At 53.6% G+C, this 19,065-nt stretch overlaps 1 protein-coding gene across 5 annotated transcripts in view; it reads right to left on the bottom strand.

The window, feature by feature from the left end:
* syk (spleen tyrosine kinase) overlaps nt 1-19,065 on the bottom strand; it is a 458,870-nt gene that overhangs the window by 32,150 nt on the left and 407,655 nt on the right. For 4 of the 5 annotated variants that reach the window (XM_072516816.1, XM_072516820.1, XM_072516817.1 and 1 more), the window contains 3 exons: nt 14,656-14,746; nt 1,323-1,500; nt 580-783 (listed from right to left, as the gene is read on the bottom strand). In XM_072516816.1, coding sequence (XP_072372917.1) covers nt 580-783; nt 1,323-1,500; nt 14,656-14,746 — 473 coding nt within the window. The remainder of the gene's footprint in view (nt 1-579; nt 784-1,322; nt 1,501-14,655; nt 14,747-19,065) is intronic. The other variant, XM_072516819.1, reaches the window with a different exon arrangement.

The raw sequence follows: 19,065 nt of genomic DNA, 5'->3' as shown, positions 1-19,065 counted from the left end.
AGGTTGTGGAGGCCAAATCGCTGAGTGTCTTTAAGACAGAGATAGATAGGTTCTTGATTAATAAGGGGATCAGAGGTTATGGGGAGAAGGCAGGAGAATGGGAATGAGAAAATATCAGTCATGATTGAATGGCGGTGCAGACTCGATGGATCAAGTGGCCTAATTCTGCTCCTATGTTTATGGTCTTAACTTTTATTATATTATATGGCCTGTTTTTGCTCTGCATGATACATTCAGGATTTCTGCATGAACGTGCCCCTGCGAAGTTTAGAGGGAACAGTGCTTTGAACATTGCTTCTGATTCAAAAACTAATTCTACAGGGTCAGTAATTCTACAGGCTATTCAACAGTAACATTCCTTACATCGAACAAATATTAAAGGGTTTGACATTTGAGATTCATTTGATTCAGATTTAGAAGCCGAGTCATCTAGATTAACCATATCAACATTTTAGATGTGTAAAATGCTATACTTGAATATGTGATTGAAACCTTCACACTGACAACATTGCAGGCAAATACTTGAGTGATTTGTTACAAACTGAGGCAGCACAACATACAAAGAAAACTGGAACTCACTTGTGAGCCTGCAGAAATTTGTTCAGCTGGCCTTGCTCTGCGAGTTCCATCACCAGCATCAAACACTCCAATTCACATATGCCAATCATGCGGACAATGTAAGGGTTATCAAGCTGATGCATGAAGTTGGCCTCTTTCATCAGCTCATCTTTGACCGCAGGATCATTACTCTTCAACACTTTTACTGCTACGCTTATATTTTTCCTGTTGAAACAAATCAAAAAAACAATGGGATGAATTTTAACTTGCAAAAGCTCATTGGCTTGGGAGCAGGTGGTGAGGTGGGGGTGGGTTAAAAGGATGAAAAGTAACAATGTGTTAGAAAGCCAGATCCGACCTATCAACTTCTACATTTAACTGCAGTAAGGTTGCCCATGAGCAAACATCTTGGAAATGGTAGGTTGCCAATTTTGATCGAGTTGCTCTCCATAAACCAATGATGCTAATAATGACATTATTAAGCTAATACAATGCTGCAATTCTTTCTTAGTCATGAGAATATAATTTAAAATAATTTATTACCTAATGTAATAAATTGTTGGATTAAACTCTACTTAGTGCACATATGCTTTATTTGTTAGTTTAATTTGCAGAGTAGGCATCTGACAGATCTTGAGAACAAAGTGATTCAGTAATGGCCCTTGAGCTAGCTAAAATTCCATTAGGAAACTGAGAAATCTATTATTTTGCATTCTTTGTATTTTGTCTCGTCAGTGTGTTTCATCTAACTCAGAAATACTTACTTCCTCATTTTATAGACTCCTTTCTTTACTGTACCAAAGTTTCCAGACCCAAGCTCCTTTTCTTCCAATATAAGGCAATCATTTTTCAAGTATAATGTCTTTTCCTGCAACTCATCAGGGTCGGCATATGGACTTTCATAGACATTGGTGTCCATAGGCATGGCATCTCTTAGCGTACCTGCAACATGACAGAGATATGTTCAATGCTGACTGTTATGTTGATCCAATGTAATGTAACCCAATTGCAGCTGTTAGTTTGGCATGAAGAGCACTTTTCCAGAAGGGTGATTTGACAGCACCAGATTATATTGCTCGCATAATGATCTGTGAAACCTTTCGTTATGTACATTCTATGTTTTCATTATTGGGACAACCAGTGAAATTTCTAATGTTAAAAAGCAGCTGATTGGACAGTTGACTGCAAGAGTGAATCTTTTAGGGGGGGGCTCTCCAAATCACTTGTCATGATTTCATCAGAAAGGTTAGGTAACTGTGGGTCTTCTGTGAGGTTATGATGGACAATCAGGAGAACCCACACGGAAATTTCACCCCCCCAAGTGTGTTAAGTATCAAAAATGTCTTGCTGGTTCAAGTCACCATTTAACCATAATTTCTGTGGATAAAACAGAAACATTACAGGCAGGTAACCTCCTCGCCTTTACTTATTTTTAAACTATTTCTTTGGAAAGCATTAAACAATGCCATGGTGTGTATTCTCCATTCAATACCAGACAACCAGTTAGTAGAGGCACAGACTAGAGCAGACGTATTTCCCCATGTTTGCAAGAGCTGCAATAGGGGTTGGGAGGGGGGCAGATAGAGGGGGGTGCATGGGAAGAAAAAACACTGGAGGCCTTTTTTGAGAAAGGGCGAAAAGTTCAGTGCGGATTGGAAAACGGGATTCTCTCCGGTGAGATTGGGATTTCAGGGGCGAAATTCTCCCCCAACGGCGCGATGTCCGCCTACTGGCGCCAAAAACGGCGCCAATCAGACGGGCATCGCGCCGGCCCAAAGGTGCGGAATGCTCCGCATCTTTGGGGGCCGAGCCCCAACATTGAGGGGCTAGGCCGACGCCGGAGGGATTTCCGCCCCGCCAGCTGGCGGAAACGGCCTTTGTTGCCCCGCCAGCTGGCGCGGAAATGAGGCGCATGCGCGTGAGCGTCAGCGGCCGCCGACAGTTTCCCGCGCATGCACAGTGGGGAGAGTCACTTCCTCCTCCGCCATGGTGGAGGCCGTGGCGGAGGCGGAAGGGAAAGAGTGCCCCCACGGCACAGGCCCGCCCGCGGATCGGTGGGCCCTGATCGCGGGCCAGGCCACCGTGGGGGCACCCCCCGCGCCCCCCCCCAGGACCCCGGAGCCCGCCCACGCCGCCTGGTCCCGCCGGTAAATACCAGCTTTGATTTACGCCGGCGGGACAGGCAATTTCTGGGTGGGACTTCGGCCCATCCGGGCCAGAGAATTGAGCGGGGGGTCCCGCCAACCGGCGCGGCCTGATTACCGCCCCCGCCCAATCTCCGGTACCGGAGACTTCGGCGGGGTCGGGATTCACGGCGGCCAACGGCTGGGGGGTCGGAGAATGACGCCCCAGATTATCCTTATCACATGCCTGCGGCCTGATGAGAAATCCCCCAGAGAAGACCGCGAATCTCGGGCGAAATTCTCCGTTATCGCCGCAAAGTCCGCCGATCGGCGCAAAAAACGGCGCAAATCCGACTTGCGTCACGCCGCAAAAATTGTCGCGAAGTCTCCGGCCCGAAATGGGCTAGCAGCGACGTGACGGGATCCGCGCTTGCTCACGTGGTTCATGCCGTGCAGCGTCATACACGCCGCACGGCCATAACGACGCGCTGCTCCCCCCCACCCGACCGGAACACCCGACTGGATGGACGGCCGCCGCTCAACCCCGAGGTTCCAGTCACGGGATGTGGAGGCGCTCCTGGACGCAATGGAGCAGAGGAGGGAGGCCCTGTATCCCGGGCACGGCTGCAGAGTTGCCCCACGCCACAACCGGCGTCTGTGGAGGGAGGTGGCAGAGGCCGTCACCGCTGCGGCCCTGACACCACGGACAGGCACCCAGTGCCACAAGAAGGTGAACAACCTCGTCAGAGCAGGCAGGGTGAGCCTCCCACCCCCCCCCTGCCCGCTATCCACATCCCCCACTCTCCCCCATATCCCCCCTCCCCATATCCCCCATATCCCCCCTCCCCCATATCCCCCCTCCCCCATATCCCCATATCCCCTCTCCCCCATATCCCCCCTCCCCCATATCCCCCCTCCCCCATATCCCCCATAACCCCCCTCCCCATATCCCCATATCCCCCTCCCCCATATCCCCCTCCCCATATCCCCCATATCCCCCTCCCCCATATCCCCCTCCCCATATCCCCCATATCCCCCCTCCCCCATATCCCCCCTCCCCCATATCCCCCATAACCCCCCTCCCCCATATCCCCATATCCCCCTCCCCATATCCCCCATATCCCCCTCCCCCATATCCCCCATATCCCCCCTCCCCCATATCATCCCCCTCCCCCATATCCCCCCTCCCCCATATCCCCCCTCCCCCATATCCCCCCTCCCCCATATCCCCTAGTGAATCCAGCCCTAACCTTAACCTCTGCAATACACGCGCAACCGATGGCGTGCATTCATATACCTGTCTAACATTGTTGCCTTTTACCCCTGCCACCACCCCCCACAGGAGAAGCACGCACACAACACCAGGGAGCATGTGAGGACTGGAGGAGGCCCCGCTGATGAGAGGCCACTGACCGAACACGAGGAAAGGGCCCTGGAACTGGCTGGCGGACCTGAGGACCGGGAGGTTGCTGATGCAGAGGTCGGGGGCGTACTAGCAAGTGAGCCACCGACAGCCGGTCCCCATATTCCCCCTCCCCTATATCCCCCTCCCCCATACCACCTGATCACTGCCTGCGTGTCTAACCATACATGCTTCATTGTGTATCGCAGGAGCAAACGTCGAGGCACCCATCCCCGCAGATGCAGACCGCCCGCAGGATGCCCCTCGCACACCACGGGAGACGGAGAGACCCGGACCCTCCGGCATGCGACGCCCGCAGGATGCCCCTCGCACACCACGGGAGACGGAGAGACCCGGACCCTCCGGCATGCGACGCCCGCAGGATGTCCCTTGGAGACCACGGGAGACGGAGAGACCTGGAGCAACAGGGAGACGACGCCCCTGTCACGTGCGGGTGCGACGACGCAGGCGTGTGCCACCCAGCGACGAGAGGGGCAGCCACAGGCCCCCGTCACAGCTGAGCCAGGGCACCCCTACCCAGGACACCCCTACCCAGGACACCCCTACCCGGAACACCCCTACCCGGGACAGCACTACCCAGGAAGACGAAATACCGGACAGTGACACAGAGTGGATGGGTGGAGACGAACCCCCACCCCAAAGTGCCATGGACTCAGAGTGGGACGAAGAGCATGACACAATGCCACTGCTGTCACCAACACCCTCCACCATCGCAGAAACACTCACCTCGGTTGGGCACTTTAGTGATGAGGCGTCTGGTACACTCCCTGGTGCGCACATCACAGCCGTCCCGGTACAGCAGGTGGAGGTAGGAGCAGCAGAGGGGCCGGGCGGTCGGAGGGCAGCCCAGCCCAAGCGAACATCTGCTGCCCAGATGGATCCCGGGTTCCTGGAGTTACCACACCCACACATAGATCCGATGCAACCACCGACCCGGAGACGAGCGAAGAGGGTGACGGCCGGCTTGCGGCGGCTGCAGTCGCAGGTGGAGGAGTCCACCCGCGTCCAGGAGCTGGGAGTGGTGCCGGTCATACGTGCCACCCAGGCCGACACCGCACGGGTGGCATCCGCGGTGGAGGCAATGGGTGCGACGGTGTCAGACATGGGGAACGGTTTGCGAGGCCTGGGGCTTTCCGTGCAGGCGGCGTCTGTGGCCCAGGACATGGCTGCCCTCTCACAGGAGGCCATGAGCCAGTGCCAGCGCCAGATGGCAGAGGCGCTCAACGCCATGGCCCAGTCTCAGCAGGCCATAGCCCAGTCTCAACAGGCCATAGCCCATTCTCAGCAGTCCATGGCCCAGTCTCAGCAGGCTATCGCTGAGGGCATCGGCGCCAGTGGCCATGTGCGAGCCGGCGTCGCACAGTCACAGACAGGGTTTGCCAACCCCCTGGGCTCCATGGCTGCAAACCTGCAGACCCCTGTCGATACCAGCACGGGCCTCCAGGACTGACAGCGCCAGATGTCGGATGGCCAGTCCGTTCTCATCCCCCACCCATATAGAGGCCTGGGGGCCATCGGGCACCCCGAGGGAGGAGGAGGTGGTGTGGTCCGTCCCGGGTCCCCCTGTAGGGGAGGTCCCGGTACACCGCGACACCTCGGACTCCCCCCCTTCCGTCCCAGGTGCATCGGGTGGGCAACGGGCAGGACAGGCTGGCAGCTCGCCATCCCAGTCGCCCGGGCCGCAGCCTGGCCCATCTAGGCCAGGACGCCCCAGGAAACGGCCGCCAAAGGGATCCCGTGTCAGAGGGCAGGAATCACAGGAGTCCACCTCCAGTTCTGCTGTACCGTCTGGGGAACCACGTAGACGTAGTCAAAGGGCCCGGAAGGCCAAACAATTAGACACTGAGTAAGTTGGCAAGGGTGCAGGGCACAGATGAGTTTTAGGGGCTAGGGCAACTGTGTGAGCCCGGCCATTGTGCCGCAGGTGGATCGGCAATGGGGGGGGTGGTGTGCATACGGGTGGGGTGGGTGGGGTTGGGGAGGGGGGTGAGGGTGCTGGGTGGGTGGAAGGGTGGTGGGTGTGGGTGGTCGGCTGTTGCCAGGGTGTGCGGTCTGTGGCCATACTACCCGATTCCCACGCCCATCTAGTCAGTGAAGCGGGTGGCTATCAGCCTGTCCCGTGCCCGCTGGGCCAGCCGGTAACGGTGGACAGCCACCCGCCTGTGTCTAGACCGTCTGCCCTGACCATTGCCCCCATCCCCCTCATCTGGGGAGGACTGCGCCTCTTCCTGCTGCTCCTCCACTCCGCCCTCCTCTGCCTGCGGCACATTGCCCCTCTGTTGGGCTATGTTGTGCAGGACGCAGCACACCACAATGATGCGGCCGACCCTATCTGACCGATACTGGAGGGCGCCCCCAGAGAGGTCCAGGCACCTGAAACGCATCTTCAGCACGCCAAAGCACCTCTCTATCACTCCCCTTGTCGCTACATGGGCATCATTGTAGCGGTTCTCCGCCTCATTGCGTGGCCTCCGTATAGGCGTCATCACCCACGATCGCAATGGGTAGCCCGTCGCCCAGCAACCAGCCCCTCAGCCGGGGATGGCGTCCCTCGTACATGCCGGTGATGGATGACCGCGACAACACGTATGAGTCGTGTACACTGCCTGGGTAACGGGCGCAGACGTGCAGGATCATCATGCGGTGGTCGCAGACCACCTGTATGTTCATCGAATAGGTCCCCTTCCTATTGGTGAACACGGCCCTGTTATCTGCAGGTGGCCGCACGGCGACGTGCATCCCATCAATCGCGCCCTGGACCATGGGGAACCCGGCCACGGCAGAGAAGCCCACGGCCCGGGCATTTTGGCTGGCCCGGTCCACAGGGAAGCGGATGTGGCGGTGCGCCATGGCAAATAGGGCATCTGTCACTGCCCGGATGCACCGATGCACCGATGTCTGCGATATGCCGGACAGGTCCACACTCGGTGCCTGGAATGACCCCGTTGCATAAAGGTTCAGGGCCACCGTAACCTTGCCGGACACGGGGAGAGGGTGTCCCCCGCCAGTGCCACGCGGTGACAGGTGTGCCAGCAGGTGGCAGATGTGTGCCACGGTTTCCCGCCTCATCCGGAGTCTCCTCCTGCATTCCCGGTCTGTGAGTTCCTGGTATGACTGCCGGGGCCGGTACACATGGGGCGCCCTCGGGTGCCTCCGTTGCCGTGGGGCCGCGACGTCCTCCTCCCCCTCCTCGTCCTGTCGGTCAGGTGTCCCTGCAGCCTGGGCGGCTGCCGCCTGCCCCTCTGCGGCAGCCTGCGCCGCCTCTCTGGCACGCTCCTCCTCCTCCTCCTCATCCAGGGCAACATAGACATTAGCGGCTGCCGCCACGGCGGCCAACATCGCTGGATGATCGGAAAACATGACGGCCTAGTTGGAGGGGAGGGGGGGGGGTGGGGGGACGACGACATGTCATCATTGCCCTTATCCCCTCCTCCACCCAGCCAGGTGGCATGGACCGCATGGGTCCAACTGTTGGAGGCTGGCACCTGGCCAGGTGGACCAACTCACTTGCCCTCGCATCCCCCTCCCCGCACAAGCCCCCCATCTCCCTCCCCGGCACGGACCCCCCATCCCCCTCCCCGGCACGGACCCCCCATCCTCCTCCCCGGCACGGACCACCCATCCCCCTCCCCGGCACGGACCCCCCATCCTCCTCCCCGGCACGGACCCCCCCCCCCAAACTCCTCCCCGGCACGGACCCCCCATCCTCCTCCCCGGCACGGACCCCAACCTCCTCCCCGGTACGGGTCCCCCATCCCCCTCCCCGGCACGGACCCCTAATCCCCCTCCCTGGCACGGATCCCCCATCCTCCTCCCCGGCACGGACCCCCCATCCCCCTCCCCGGCACGGACCCCCCATCCTCCTCCCCGGCATGGACCCCAACCTCCTCCCCGGCACGGGCCCCCCATCCCCCTCCCCTGCACGGACCCCCATCCCCCTCCCTGGCACAGACCCCCCATCCTCCTCGCCGGCACGGACCCCAACCTCCTCCCCGGCACGGGCCCCCTGTCCCCCTCCCCGGCACGGACCCCCCATCCCCCTCCCCCTCACCGGCCCGGACCCCCCATCCCCCTCCCGGCACGGACCCCCCATCCTCCTCCCCGGCACGGACCCCAACCTCCTCCCCGGCACGGGCCACCCATCCCCCTCCCCGGCACGGACCCCCCATCCTCCTCCCCGGCACGGACCCCCATCCCCCTCCCCGGCACGGGCCCCCATCCCCCTCCCCGGCATGGACCCCCATCCTCCTCCCCGGCACTGACCCCCCTCCCGGCACTCCCCCGGAGCCCAGCCCACTCTAACCACCCCCCCCGCCGCACACACACACACACAACCCGAGACACACCTCTCCCCACACATTCAGACTGCGGCCACGCCATCGCCTGCCCAGAGCCAACCCCCCAGGCCGTCACTCACCTCCACGCTGGTCGGCGTGAACCTGGAGCACAGGTTGACGCCGATTAAAAGGAGGTTTAATTTACGTCGACGTGAACGGTCATCACGTCGATGGGACTTCGGCCCATCCGGACGGGAGAATATCGGCAGGCCCAAAATCGGCTGCCTTGCGCACACCTGTGCCATTCTCCGACGTCAGCGGCGCCATTAACGCCCCGCCAACTTTTCTCCCTTCGGAGACCTCGGCAACCGGCGGGGGCGGGATTCACGGCGGCCAACGGCCATTCTCCGACCCGCTGGGGGGTCGGAGAATGACGCCCCTCATTTTAACACATTATAATATCATTAGTGAACCCTCACTCCAGGACTTCCCCACTCACTGAATATTCACTGGTTGCTGTCATGTCATCATGCCAGAGTGATTTACAACAGCTGCATAACAATGAGAACCTGGCAACATCGCTTCTGAAAGGGGATATTGGAGGTGAGCATTCAGGTTGCATCGCCATCCAGGGTGCCAGTCACAGAGGGGGCAGAGAGTCTGTGGGGGATGCAGGAAGATTAAATTCGGAGCTGGAAGGTAGAGGGGGGTGGGGGGGGGGGGGGGTGGGGTGGGTGTTCAGCCTCAGCATCTTGGGAGGTGTGGTTGCTCGCAGGACTTAGCTGCCCTTCGTGTCTGTGAGCCTCTAGGTTTCAAGGGGTCTGGTTGCAGGTCTGCAGGCAATGCTAACCATGTCCCTCCTTGCTGGACTTGGTGATATAACCGCTGAGGGATTGCCCGTCCAGAGTGCCAGCCAGAAAGTGGGTGGGAGCGGGTGTGTCCAGAGGGGACAACTGAGATTCTTGGGTGGGGACCCAAGAGAGGCCAGGTTGAATGGGCAGAGTGGAGGACTCTGTGGAGTGCTTTCCAGCCTCAAGAGGCCTGAGACCCTCACACAGGGAGGAGGATGACTGCAGTGAGTGTGAACCCCCACACTCAGGCTGCACAGTGAAGCCAGAGGGCACGAGCCATCTGGAAGTTCAAGGCCACTGATTATGGAGGCTAGGCTGTCAGGGATTAGTTTCTGGGTGACTGGCTGTTCCAGTTGGAAGTCTTGTTTAATCTGCAGCCCATGTGTGTATTTAGTTTAATAACTTTATCAGAATACAGAAAACAGTACAAGGACACCAAACCCACAGCACCCCAGAACACATTTACCACCTTCCCTGCCCCCCCCCCAACCTACATCAGCGGAAAGGCACACCAGCACAACCTACCAGAATAAGCCACTTCAACACGGAGCACGGCGGAGGAGAGAGAAAATTGGCACCCAATTTTAACCCTTTTAAGCTTTGTGATTTGCTTTTTGTCTAAGGCAGTTTCCCTTTAAGAGGCTGTTTCTTTAACTTGCACATCAGTTATTTGATTTAGTTTACTTGGTGTTTTGTATTCATCAACATTGTTAGGAGCATTGCCCCCAAGCATTGAATTCCATGGCTCATACGCGTGTCTACATAACAGAGTGGTGACACAGATGTGTCCCCCAATGCAAGGCATTATGGCAAAGTGTCTCATCAAACACCCGATTCAACGTGATGGCGGGTGGGGGGCATCGTGTAGGTCCCCCATGAGGTTGGAACGCTGGTCCATTGAATGCACTCGACTACCCTAACACCTCATGCTTGGGGGGAGTTAGGGACTGCTGAGATTATCAAGAGTCAATGTACTTCATTCAGGTGGAGGTCAGAAGAACAACGATGGACAAGTGGCTGTCGTGTGACAAGGGTGGGAGTGAGGTTGAGTGGAAAAGCACTCACAAAGTGGGGAGCGCATGGGTGGATGTCCCAGATGCTGAGAGGGCTGAGGGTCAGGGCATTGTCAGCCAGCCTCCCCGAACAGGTGCCGGAATGTGGCTTTTCACAGTAACTTCATTTGAAGCCAACTTGTGACAATAAGCAATTTTCACTTTCACTTTTAACTCATTATGATGTTCTCTTCCTTTCAGTTTATGATTCTCGAGAATCATGGTGCCAGTCGAGTAGGCAATTCTATTGATTGTGATCAACCACCAGCAGCAGCAACATCAATGCTGCATTTGTCCAGAAACAGTGAACTGCAAAGGGGGAGGCTGTTGATCTTCCCGGAGAGGGCCACAGATGGTGGAGCATTGGAGGAGACTATGTCAGCCAAACGAATTCAGATGTTGAACTTCCTACTTCCAGATGTCAGAGCTCCAGTGCTGGAGAAGACTGCATTTGTCTCAGGGATGGTGGGCCGCTTGTGCCAGGTGATGCAAGAGTTGGCACCACATCGAATGGGAGATCACCCATTGCCTGTGGCTCTTAAAGCTCCTGCCACTCTGAACTTCCATCCAGCGGCTCATTTCAGGGCAGAGGTGGTGACCTTTGAAGCATATCCCAGTCAGCCGCACACAAGTAAATAAGGGAGGTCACGATGCACATCACTTGGACTGGAACCAGGCGAGCCAGGATGCCAGAGCCATGGGCTTCGCACTCATAACAGGCATGGCCCAGGTGCAGGGTGTCATTGACGGCCCCATGTGGCTCTGCGGTCTCCATGGTGGCACCATTTATGAACCGCAAGGGATAGTCCCTCAATGTCCATATCGTCTGTGACTACGATGCACATCATGCAGGTGTGTGCCCGTTTCCCAGGAAGCATCCATTATAATTACATCTTACAGCACTCACAGATCCCAGCTGTCTTTGAGGGAGAACAGTGGCAGGAGGGATGGCTCCTTGGGGACATAAAGAGTACCCACTCAGGAGGTGGCTGAGGATGCCAGTGCGGAGGTCACAAACATCCGCTGACACAAGTTATAACGAGGCTCATGTGTCAACGAGCACGCTGGTCGAGCAGACAACCTGACTGCTCAATGCGTGGTCAGGGAGAGCCCACCAATACAGCCCCCAGAAGGAATCACACATCATTATAGATGGCGGCACTCTGCACAACCTGGCACTGCAGCGGAGAGAGCAGCTGGACCAGGAGGAGCTGGAGGTGTGCCACATCTCCTCGTGTGAGGAGGAGGTCAAGGAGGGTGGTGAAGGCCAATGCACAGAGGAGGAGGAGGAAGGACCTCAGGCAATGGTCAGGCCCCGAATGGGGCACATATTTAGTGATGCCCTTGTAGCATCTCCGTCTGCAAATGGCCAGGACTAGGGAGTAAGGAGCTCTCCCACCACGGAGTCAATATTAATTCACTAATGTGATGCCTGCAGGAGGTCATTATGATGGTTTCCACATTAATGTGCAGGGCATTAAAATCAATGGTTGCACGCTGCAGGAGAATGATGATAACTTGCATTGAGTACAGAGTGATTCTCCTCTCGCCCTCAATGCTATGTTTGACTCCCGGCTAACAGAGAGCTGAACCCATCCTGCCACTGACAGGCTCATCATGAGGTTCAGATGGGATGACAAATCTCAGCTACGACTGTTCCCTCCGAGGTCAGGGGTCCTCGTGTTATGTACGAGGTGGACAGGCTCTCAACATTCTATCAGCCCTTGGCATCCTTATCACTCGAGAAAAGTGGCAGACATGAGAGACATGAGCATTGATATTGTCACCCCTTCCTGATGCTCGCAACTCTGCCTTTGCAGTTGCAGCAGCTCAGGGGCACATCATCGGCCAGAGGCTCAGGTGAGTCCTGGACACCGGCACCCGTCGGAGTGCTGGCTTCCTGGGACATTCCCGACTTGCTTCACTTGAAGAAAGAATGGAATTAACAATTCCATGATCCCAATTTTAACTCTGCACAAGTGGTTGGATTTTGAATGAGCTAAAATCCCATCCTCTTTGTCTAATCCCATCCTCTTTGTCTAATCCCCCATCCTCTTTTTCTAATCCCGCATCCTCTTTGTCTAATCCCGCATCCTCTTTGTCTAATCCCCTATCCTATTTGTCTAATCCCATCCTCTTTGTCTAATCCCCCATCCCCTTTGTCTAATCCCCCATCCTCGTTGTCTAATCCCCCATCCTCTTTGTCTGATCCCATCCTCTTTGTCTAATCCCATCCTCTTTGTCTAATCCCATCCCCGTTGTCTAATCCCCCATCCTCTTTGTCTGATCCCCCATCCTCTTTGTCTAATCCCCTATCCTCTTTGTCTAATCCCATCCCCTTTGTCTACTCCCCCATCCTCTTTGTCTAATCCCCCATCCTCTTTGTCTAATCCCATCCTCTTTGTCTAATCCCATCCCCTTTGTCTACTCCCCAATCCTCTTTGTCTAATCCCCCATCCTCTTTGTCTAATCCCATCCTCTTTGTCTAATCTCATCCTCTTTGTCTAATCCCCTATCCTATTTGTCTAATCCCATCCTCTTTGTCTAATCCCCCATCCCCTTTGTCTAATCCCCCATCCTCTTTGTCTAATCCCCCATCCTCTTTGTCTAATCCCCCATCCTCTTTGTCTAATCCCATCCCCTTTGTCTACTCCCCAATCCTCTTTGTCTAATCCCCCATCCTCTTTGTCTAATCCCATCCTCTTTGTCTAATCCCATCCCCTTTGTCTAATCTCATCCTCTTTGTCTAATCCCCTATCCTATTTGTCTAATCCCATCCTCTTTGTCTAATCCCCCATCCCCTTTGTCTACTCCCCAATCCTCTTTGTCTAATCCCATCCTCTTTGTCTAATCCCCCATCCTCTTTGTCTAATCCCCCATCCTCTTTGTCTAATCCCCCATCCTCTTTGTCTAATCCCATCCCCTTTGTCTACTCCCCAATCCTCTTTGTCTAATCCCCCATCCTCTTTGTCTAATCCCCCATCCTCTTTGTCTAATCCCATCCCCTTTGTCTAATCCCCCATCCTCTTTGTCTAATCCCATCCCCTTTGTCTAATCCCCATCCTCTTTGTCTAATCCCATCCTCTTTGTCTAATCCCCCATCCTCTTTGTCTAATCCCCGATCCTCTTTGTCTAATCCCATCCCCTTTGTCTAATCCCCGATCCTCTTTGTCCAATCTCCCATCCTCTTTGTCTAATCCCATCCTCTTTTTAATCCCCCATCTATGGACATGGAGACAACAAAAAATGGAACATTTGAGTCAGGATGTTTTGCAAATTGCAGAAAATGAATTATAAAATCCCTGCCTTGCCAAGAATAATAATTTAATCAATGCAGTGGAAGAGATGAATCAATTCAATTAATCGAAGTAGATGTAATAATCTGACAGCCAAGGCCAGCAGGATGCAATATTCTAGTACATGACTAAAATCGACTGGTCAACGGATTTATTGCGAGGAACTTCTTTTATTCTTTCACGGGAGGGTGGTGCCTCTGGGAAGGCCAGCATTTATATCCCCTACCGAATTGCACTTGAGCCGGTGGTGGCGACTCGTCTTCTTGTCCATCAGACCACCATAAGATCATAAAAAAATGGGAAGAGTAGACCATTTGGCTACTCGAGTGTGCTCTGCCATTCAATAAGGTTTAATTGTGACCTTAAAATCACTTTCTTGCCTGCTACCATAACTCCCCTGCAGATCAAAAATCTAACTCAGCCGTCAATATATTCAGTCTGCCCTGCTCTCTGTGGAAGGGAATTCCAAACGCTAGCAACACTCTGAGAGAAGAATTCCTCCTTATCTCTGTCTTAAATGGAAGACATCTTATTTTTAAACTGTGCCAAAAGGGGAAACTACAGTTTCGTGGTTGCTGCTGGACAGAATATGTTCCCCACCTCAGGCAAATAACCTTGTATAGATTTGGATAGTGTCGGATGGAAAAATAAAACAGGATTTCTAACAGAGTCAGGCATAAGGGGTGGGATTTTCCAGCCCTTCCAGCTAGTGGCATCTCCCAGTCCTGCTGAAGAAGCCCCCCCTGCGGGAGGTTTTCAGCGAAGGGTCGGGCGAGCCACCAGTGACCAATTGAGAGATGCCTCTGTTGACGGAAAGCACGCCACGGGGGGACTGGAAGATCGCAGCCAAGGTTTTCTTCCCCTTGTGTACAGATAAAACATTACCGACGTCACAGACTGCCATATCCCTTCTGAAAACTCATTCTGATAGCCAATGTCAAATCTGCAAAGACGTGAAAATGTTTGCAACAGTAACATGTACTTTTGTTCCACAGTGAAAATTTCACTCTTTTTTTTCCCACAGCAGAATAAATAGTTGTAACTGTCAATAAATGAAAACAATATCATGGCTCACCTGCGTCTGCTCCTCCAACCAGTCTGTTGGGCCTGGGCATGTATGGGTTAAGATTTGCTGCACTAACACAGCGATCAGCCATGGGGGACTTCTAAAGAAATATAAATCAACAATAAGAAACAGGGCATATTTTAATGTGTTTATTTGTTAGTTCGAGGTTTATTGTTATTATTACAGTTAAAAAGGGGGGGAGAAATCTCAAGACCATTTCACTCTAAGCATGTAAATGAAGCATGTGCCGCAATTGTTGTCATTGCCTGAAATGCAAGCTCAGTGTAGGGAAGTGAATAAAAGCAGAAGTGGATGAAGAACCAGTGCAAGGCCACCCAGAGCATGACTAAAAGAACATTGATTTTTTTTAATATATGTTTGACTGCACTATGATTTATTTCCATTTCATTTTACTGATCAGAAAATCAGGTTCAAAATAACATAAATGGAGAAGTTTTAACTGACGAGCAGCATGATTCAACTAATTGGGAACAAAGTCCCATAGCGAGCGTGTTTAGCTGCGTGTTTCCTGGGCTCACAGTGCTGAGCAACACATGGCTATACAATGCAACTCGCATTGTATAAGGGGCCTCAGCGGGGAACGTGCGGCCAAGGACACACAAAGCCCTGTTTTATACACTGGGAGCTCTGTTCACCGGAACTCCCCAGTGCAGTGGGAGATCAGGATGCCATTCTTAAATGGCGTTCCGATCTCCGAGGCCTCTGAAGTGACCCCTGACCCCCACCCATGCCAGGCTGGCACCCAGGTGGCACTGCCAGGGTGCCGAGATGGTACCACCCTGCCCAAAGGGCATGCAGCTAGGGATCCCCTGGGAGATTTCCACAAGCGCCGTTCGTCTGGTCCCCGTTTGTGGAGACTGGTGTTGAACTGCTGAACGGTGCTCGCCCAAGGTCTCCGAGGCGAAGGGAATGAATCCCAAAGCCTCAGGTACCTCGGGAATCTGCACATTAGTGCGAGATTAGCTGGCTCGCTCTGTTATGCAGATTTGCCAAAAAGTGATCCCACCCACTCACATCGCATCGTCTTGCGAGATCCCGTTGGATCCCGTAAGGTGTTGCGAGCTGGGTAGATCCCGGGAGCGGGGTCTCTCGGCTTCTACCGGCCACGCTGTGCCAGGGTGAGCTGCTTTTCAGGTGCAGCATGGGCATTGGATCGCGCCCTTTATTTGTAGTTTACTGGAAGCTGGTGAGTACTGCTCTGGTAGGGATATATTACTATGAAGAATGGATCTTCCTAACATCTTCCCAACTTTCCCCAACCCTGTGTACTCTGCAATTTCTCCCTGAGTCATCAGCAGATTTATTTCCCACAAAGTAAAATATCTGCAGGGTCTGGATTCTCTGTTCTGGAGACTAAGTGCTGTCACCGGGGTAGAATTGGGGGAACTATGTCCTCCTGCCAGGAGCGCCGACCAAGGAAATTCAGTGCATGCAAAGTCCAGCACACTGCCCATGTGCAGCCTGCATTATTCCCCGCTCCGCTGGTGAATGATTCGCTGGATATAGGATTCTCGTCCACAGCCTGACACACTGGAGCAGCTTTAAAGTGCTCCACTCACCACAGACCGTCACTCCAGCCAAGAAGATGGCTGCTAAAAGACTGCCCCAAGGTTCCTGGAGTTGGAGATCGACTGGATGCTGGACGCCACTGAGGAGAGGAGGGACACCCTCTTCCCCTGGGTGGGGTGGAGATTCAAGCCCGCTATATTGAACCAGGCCTGGGGTGAGGTGGCAGAGGCTTGGAGTGCTGCCAGCCTCACCAGAAGGCCAGCATGCAATGCCAAAAGAAGATGAACAATCTCCTTAGAGCAGATCAGGTGAGTAACCACCTCTGTGCCCCTGGTATCATTCCTGTCCCCTACCCCTCACATCTGTCCCCAATCCCTTAGAGGCCAACAACACCCCACCTGCCTGCAGCTCCCTTACAAACCACCCTCCATGAAACCCCATGTGTATTGTCATCTTTGGCCAGAAGGTTTGCACACACCTGCCGCCAGCTACAAACACCTATAAAACATGTGTCCCAGCATCTCACAGTGTCCTTTTTGTGTCCCCAAGGATAAAGCTGCTCAAAGCCTCGGGGAGTGCCAGAAGAAGGGCGAGGGCATCCCAGATATTCAGGTGCACACCCCCTATGAGGAAGGGCCCTGCAACCCGCAGGGGAGGCCAAGGAGGAGGCACTGGCTGCGGGTTTGGCATGTGCCATAGAGGTGAGAGTTCAATGCAATGCAGATGTTGCCATAGCAAGTGAGTCACCCCTCTCCCACAGACCAGTCCTTCCCAACATCTCACCCCATGTCTTTTGTCTTGCAGGATCACCATCAGATGAGGCCAGGTTGTCTGGGGTCAGAGACCCCAATCCAGACCCGCAGTATACTCCGGAGCAAGACTCAGGGGATGACACCAACATTTTATCATAGCTGTCATCTGTACCATCGCAGGTACTATCACCTCGGTGAGTAATGTTAGCGATCAAGCTCTTGGGTCACCCTCTGGTGAGCACCACACATGCTGCAGTGTTATGTGGAGCCTGGGCTGGTTTCCACATGATCAGAAGTGCTCAGACCATTTGCAGGATACTGTCAGCAGACAGCAGTCTCAACAGCCAGGAGCCTGCAAGTTGAAGCTAGGGGGTTGGGTTTAAATGGGGGTCTTAGTCTGGACACCCCCATCCCAAGGCGGACACCCCGAATCCATAAACTGCCAACAAGTCATTCCGTGCTACTACGAGAGGTCCAGGCATACACCCTTCCAGCAAGACAGAAGGGTTTGAAACATTTGCTTACCTCCTTGCTCCCCCTCAATAGCCATGGCACCCAGGCCCCACCCCGAAATACTTGCACCAATTCACGCTCACGTGAATCCCAACTGAGAAGGCTGGAGCATCACTGGGGCTGGAGAATTGGGCTTCCAGCCCATTAATCAGATGCAAATGGGTGCAAATGACCTAATTGGATCTTACCGTCAGCGCGGGCCATGTTGTTTGCTGCCGCCACCGGCAGGGGACCAGAGTATTGGAACAGAATTGGTGCCTGGCACCTATCCCATTTGTTGGCCAATGCTCCATTCTCTGCCGGATCGGGGAACCCGCTATTGGGGTCGAGCAATGGAAAATCCAGCCTCTGATATTCCGAAACTCTCCCACGGCCTGCTCTTTCAACCTTATTTTTAATCAATTCCTGACCACCAAAGTTCCCCTGCTGATCTCATCATACCTGCCTATGTCAACCTTTCCTTTTCTTCAAAAGTTACTCCTATCCATTTTAAACCCTTTTATGCTACTCAACTCTCAATCCAACAAGAAGTTCTGGTTTAGTCGAAACCTCCTACACCACATTATTGAATAAACTTTCCTGTGTGTCTCCCAGAAACACAAGCATCTCTGACACTAAACATATAGTGCCTCTGGGTACTTAATCAGATTGCAACATTGGGTGTTCAACCTCAATTTTCTTTTACTCACAGCTAAGTTTCCTCTGCCACATTGAGTTCGGCATCATGATTGAATGTTGCCACTCACTTCTGTATCCCATCTCTTTGTGATGACATTTTCAACCATGTGATTATTATCCACTGGGATAAATTTTCAAACGTTTTCCTCAACCGTTTCCCCATCTTCATCCTCCACAAAATTAATCTAATCTGGAGTACTGCCGCCCCAAACTTCTGTTCTACACTCCCAGGTTGTTCCCTGTACCTCAGTAAAGATCCCTGCCTTTATTTTCAAATCCTTGTCTTATCCCACTCTAATTATCTCCAGACATGTTGGTAAACAACTGCTATTCTGTGGTTTGTCTCACTCATTCCGCAATGAAGGCCCGATATTTTGCGCTTGTTCTCTTTCATTGAAGACTCAGGCTCAGGTATTCTTCTATGTGCGATTGGTCTGTTTAGAAGCAAGGTCCTGTGCTTGTGGAACTCTTATCCTTTTCTCAGTAATCTGTAATTAAGCCATCTGAACTTTTAATGGATGGATGTATCGGAATCTGGACCTTGTCCAAATTCATCCTGAGAGCATGGTTAAAATATTAGAATTGGGGACAAAATAACTTCTGCTCTCTCCAGAAGTGATTTATTTTGTATCTGTGTTATATTTATGAGACAAGACGTGCAAATGGGTTACCAGTGGCAGATTGGTGTATCTAGTAGAAGATGTTATTGGCAGTCAGCTCTCAGTTCAGTACTGAGGTGAAGTCACATGCTCCCGCAATGTGCAGCAGCACTTTGAAAATATGTATGGAATTGATATAATAGTTTCACTAGTCACAGTAGATAAGCAGGAAGACTGTTTTTGGATTAAAAAGCTAAAAATTAAACACAGGGTATGTTTAATGAGCTATCTTTACCATCCGTAACAGCAGAGGGCAGCACGTGATCAGTTTCTTCTGAGTCACCATT

Source organism: Scyliorhinus torazame, chromosome 9 (genome assembly GCF_047496885.1).
Source record: "Scyliorhinus torazame isolate Kashiwa2021f chromosome 9, sScyTor2.1, whole genome shotgun sequence".
Taxonomy (NCBI): domain Eukaryota; kingdom Metazoa; phylum Chordata; class Chondrichthyes; order Carcharhiniformes; family Scyliorhinidae; genus Scyliorhinus; species Scyliorhinus torazame.
This window is presented reverse-complemented; position numbering and strand designations above follow the sequence as displayed.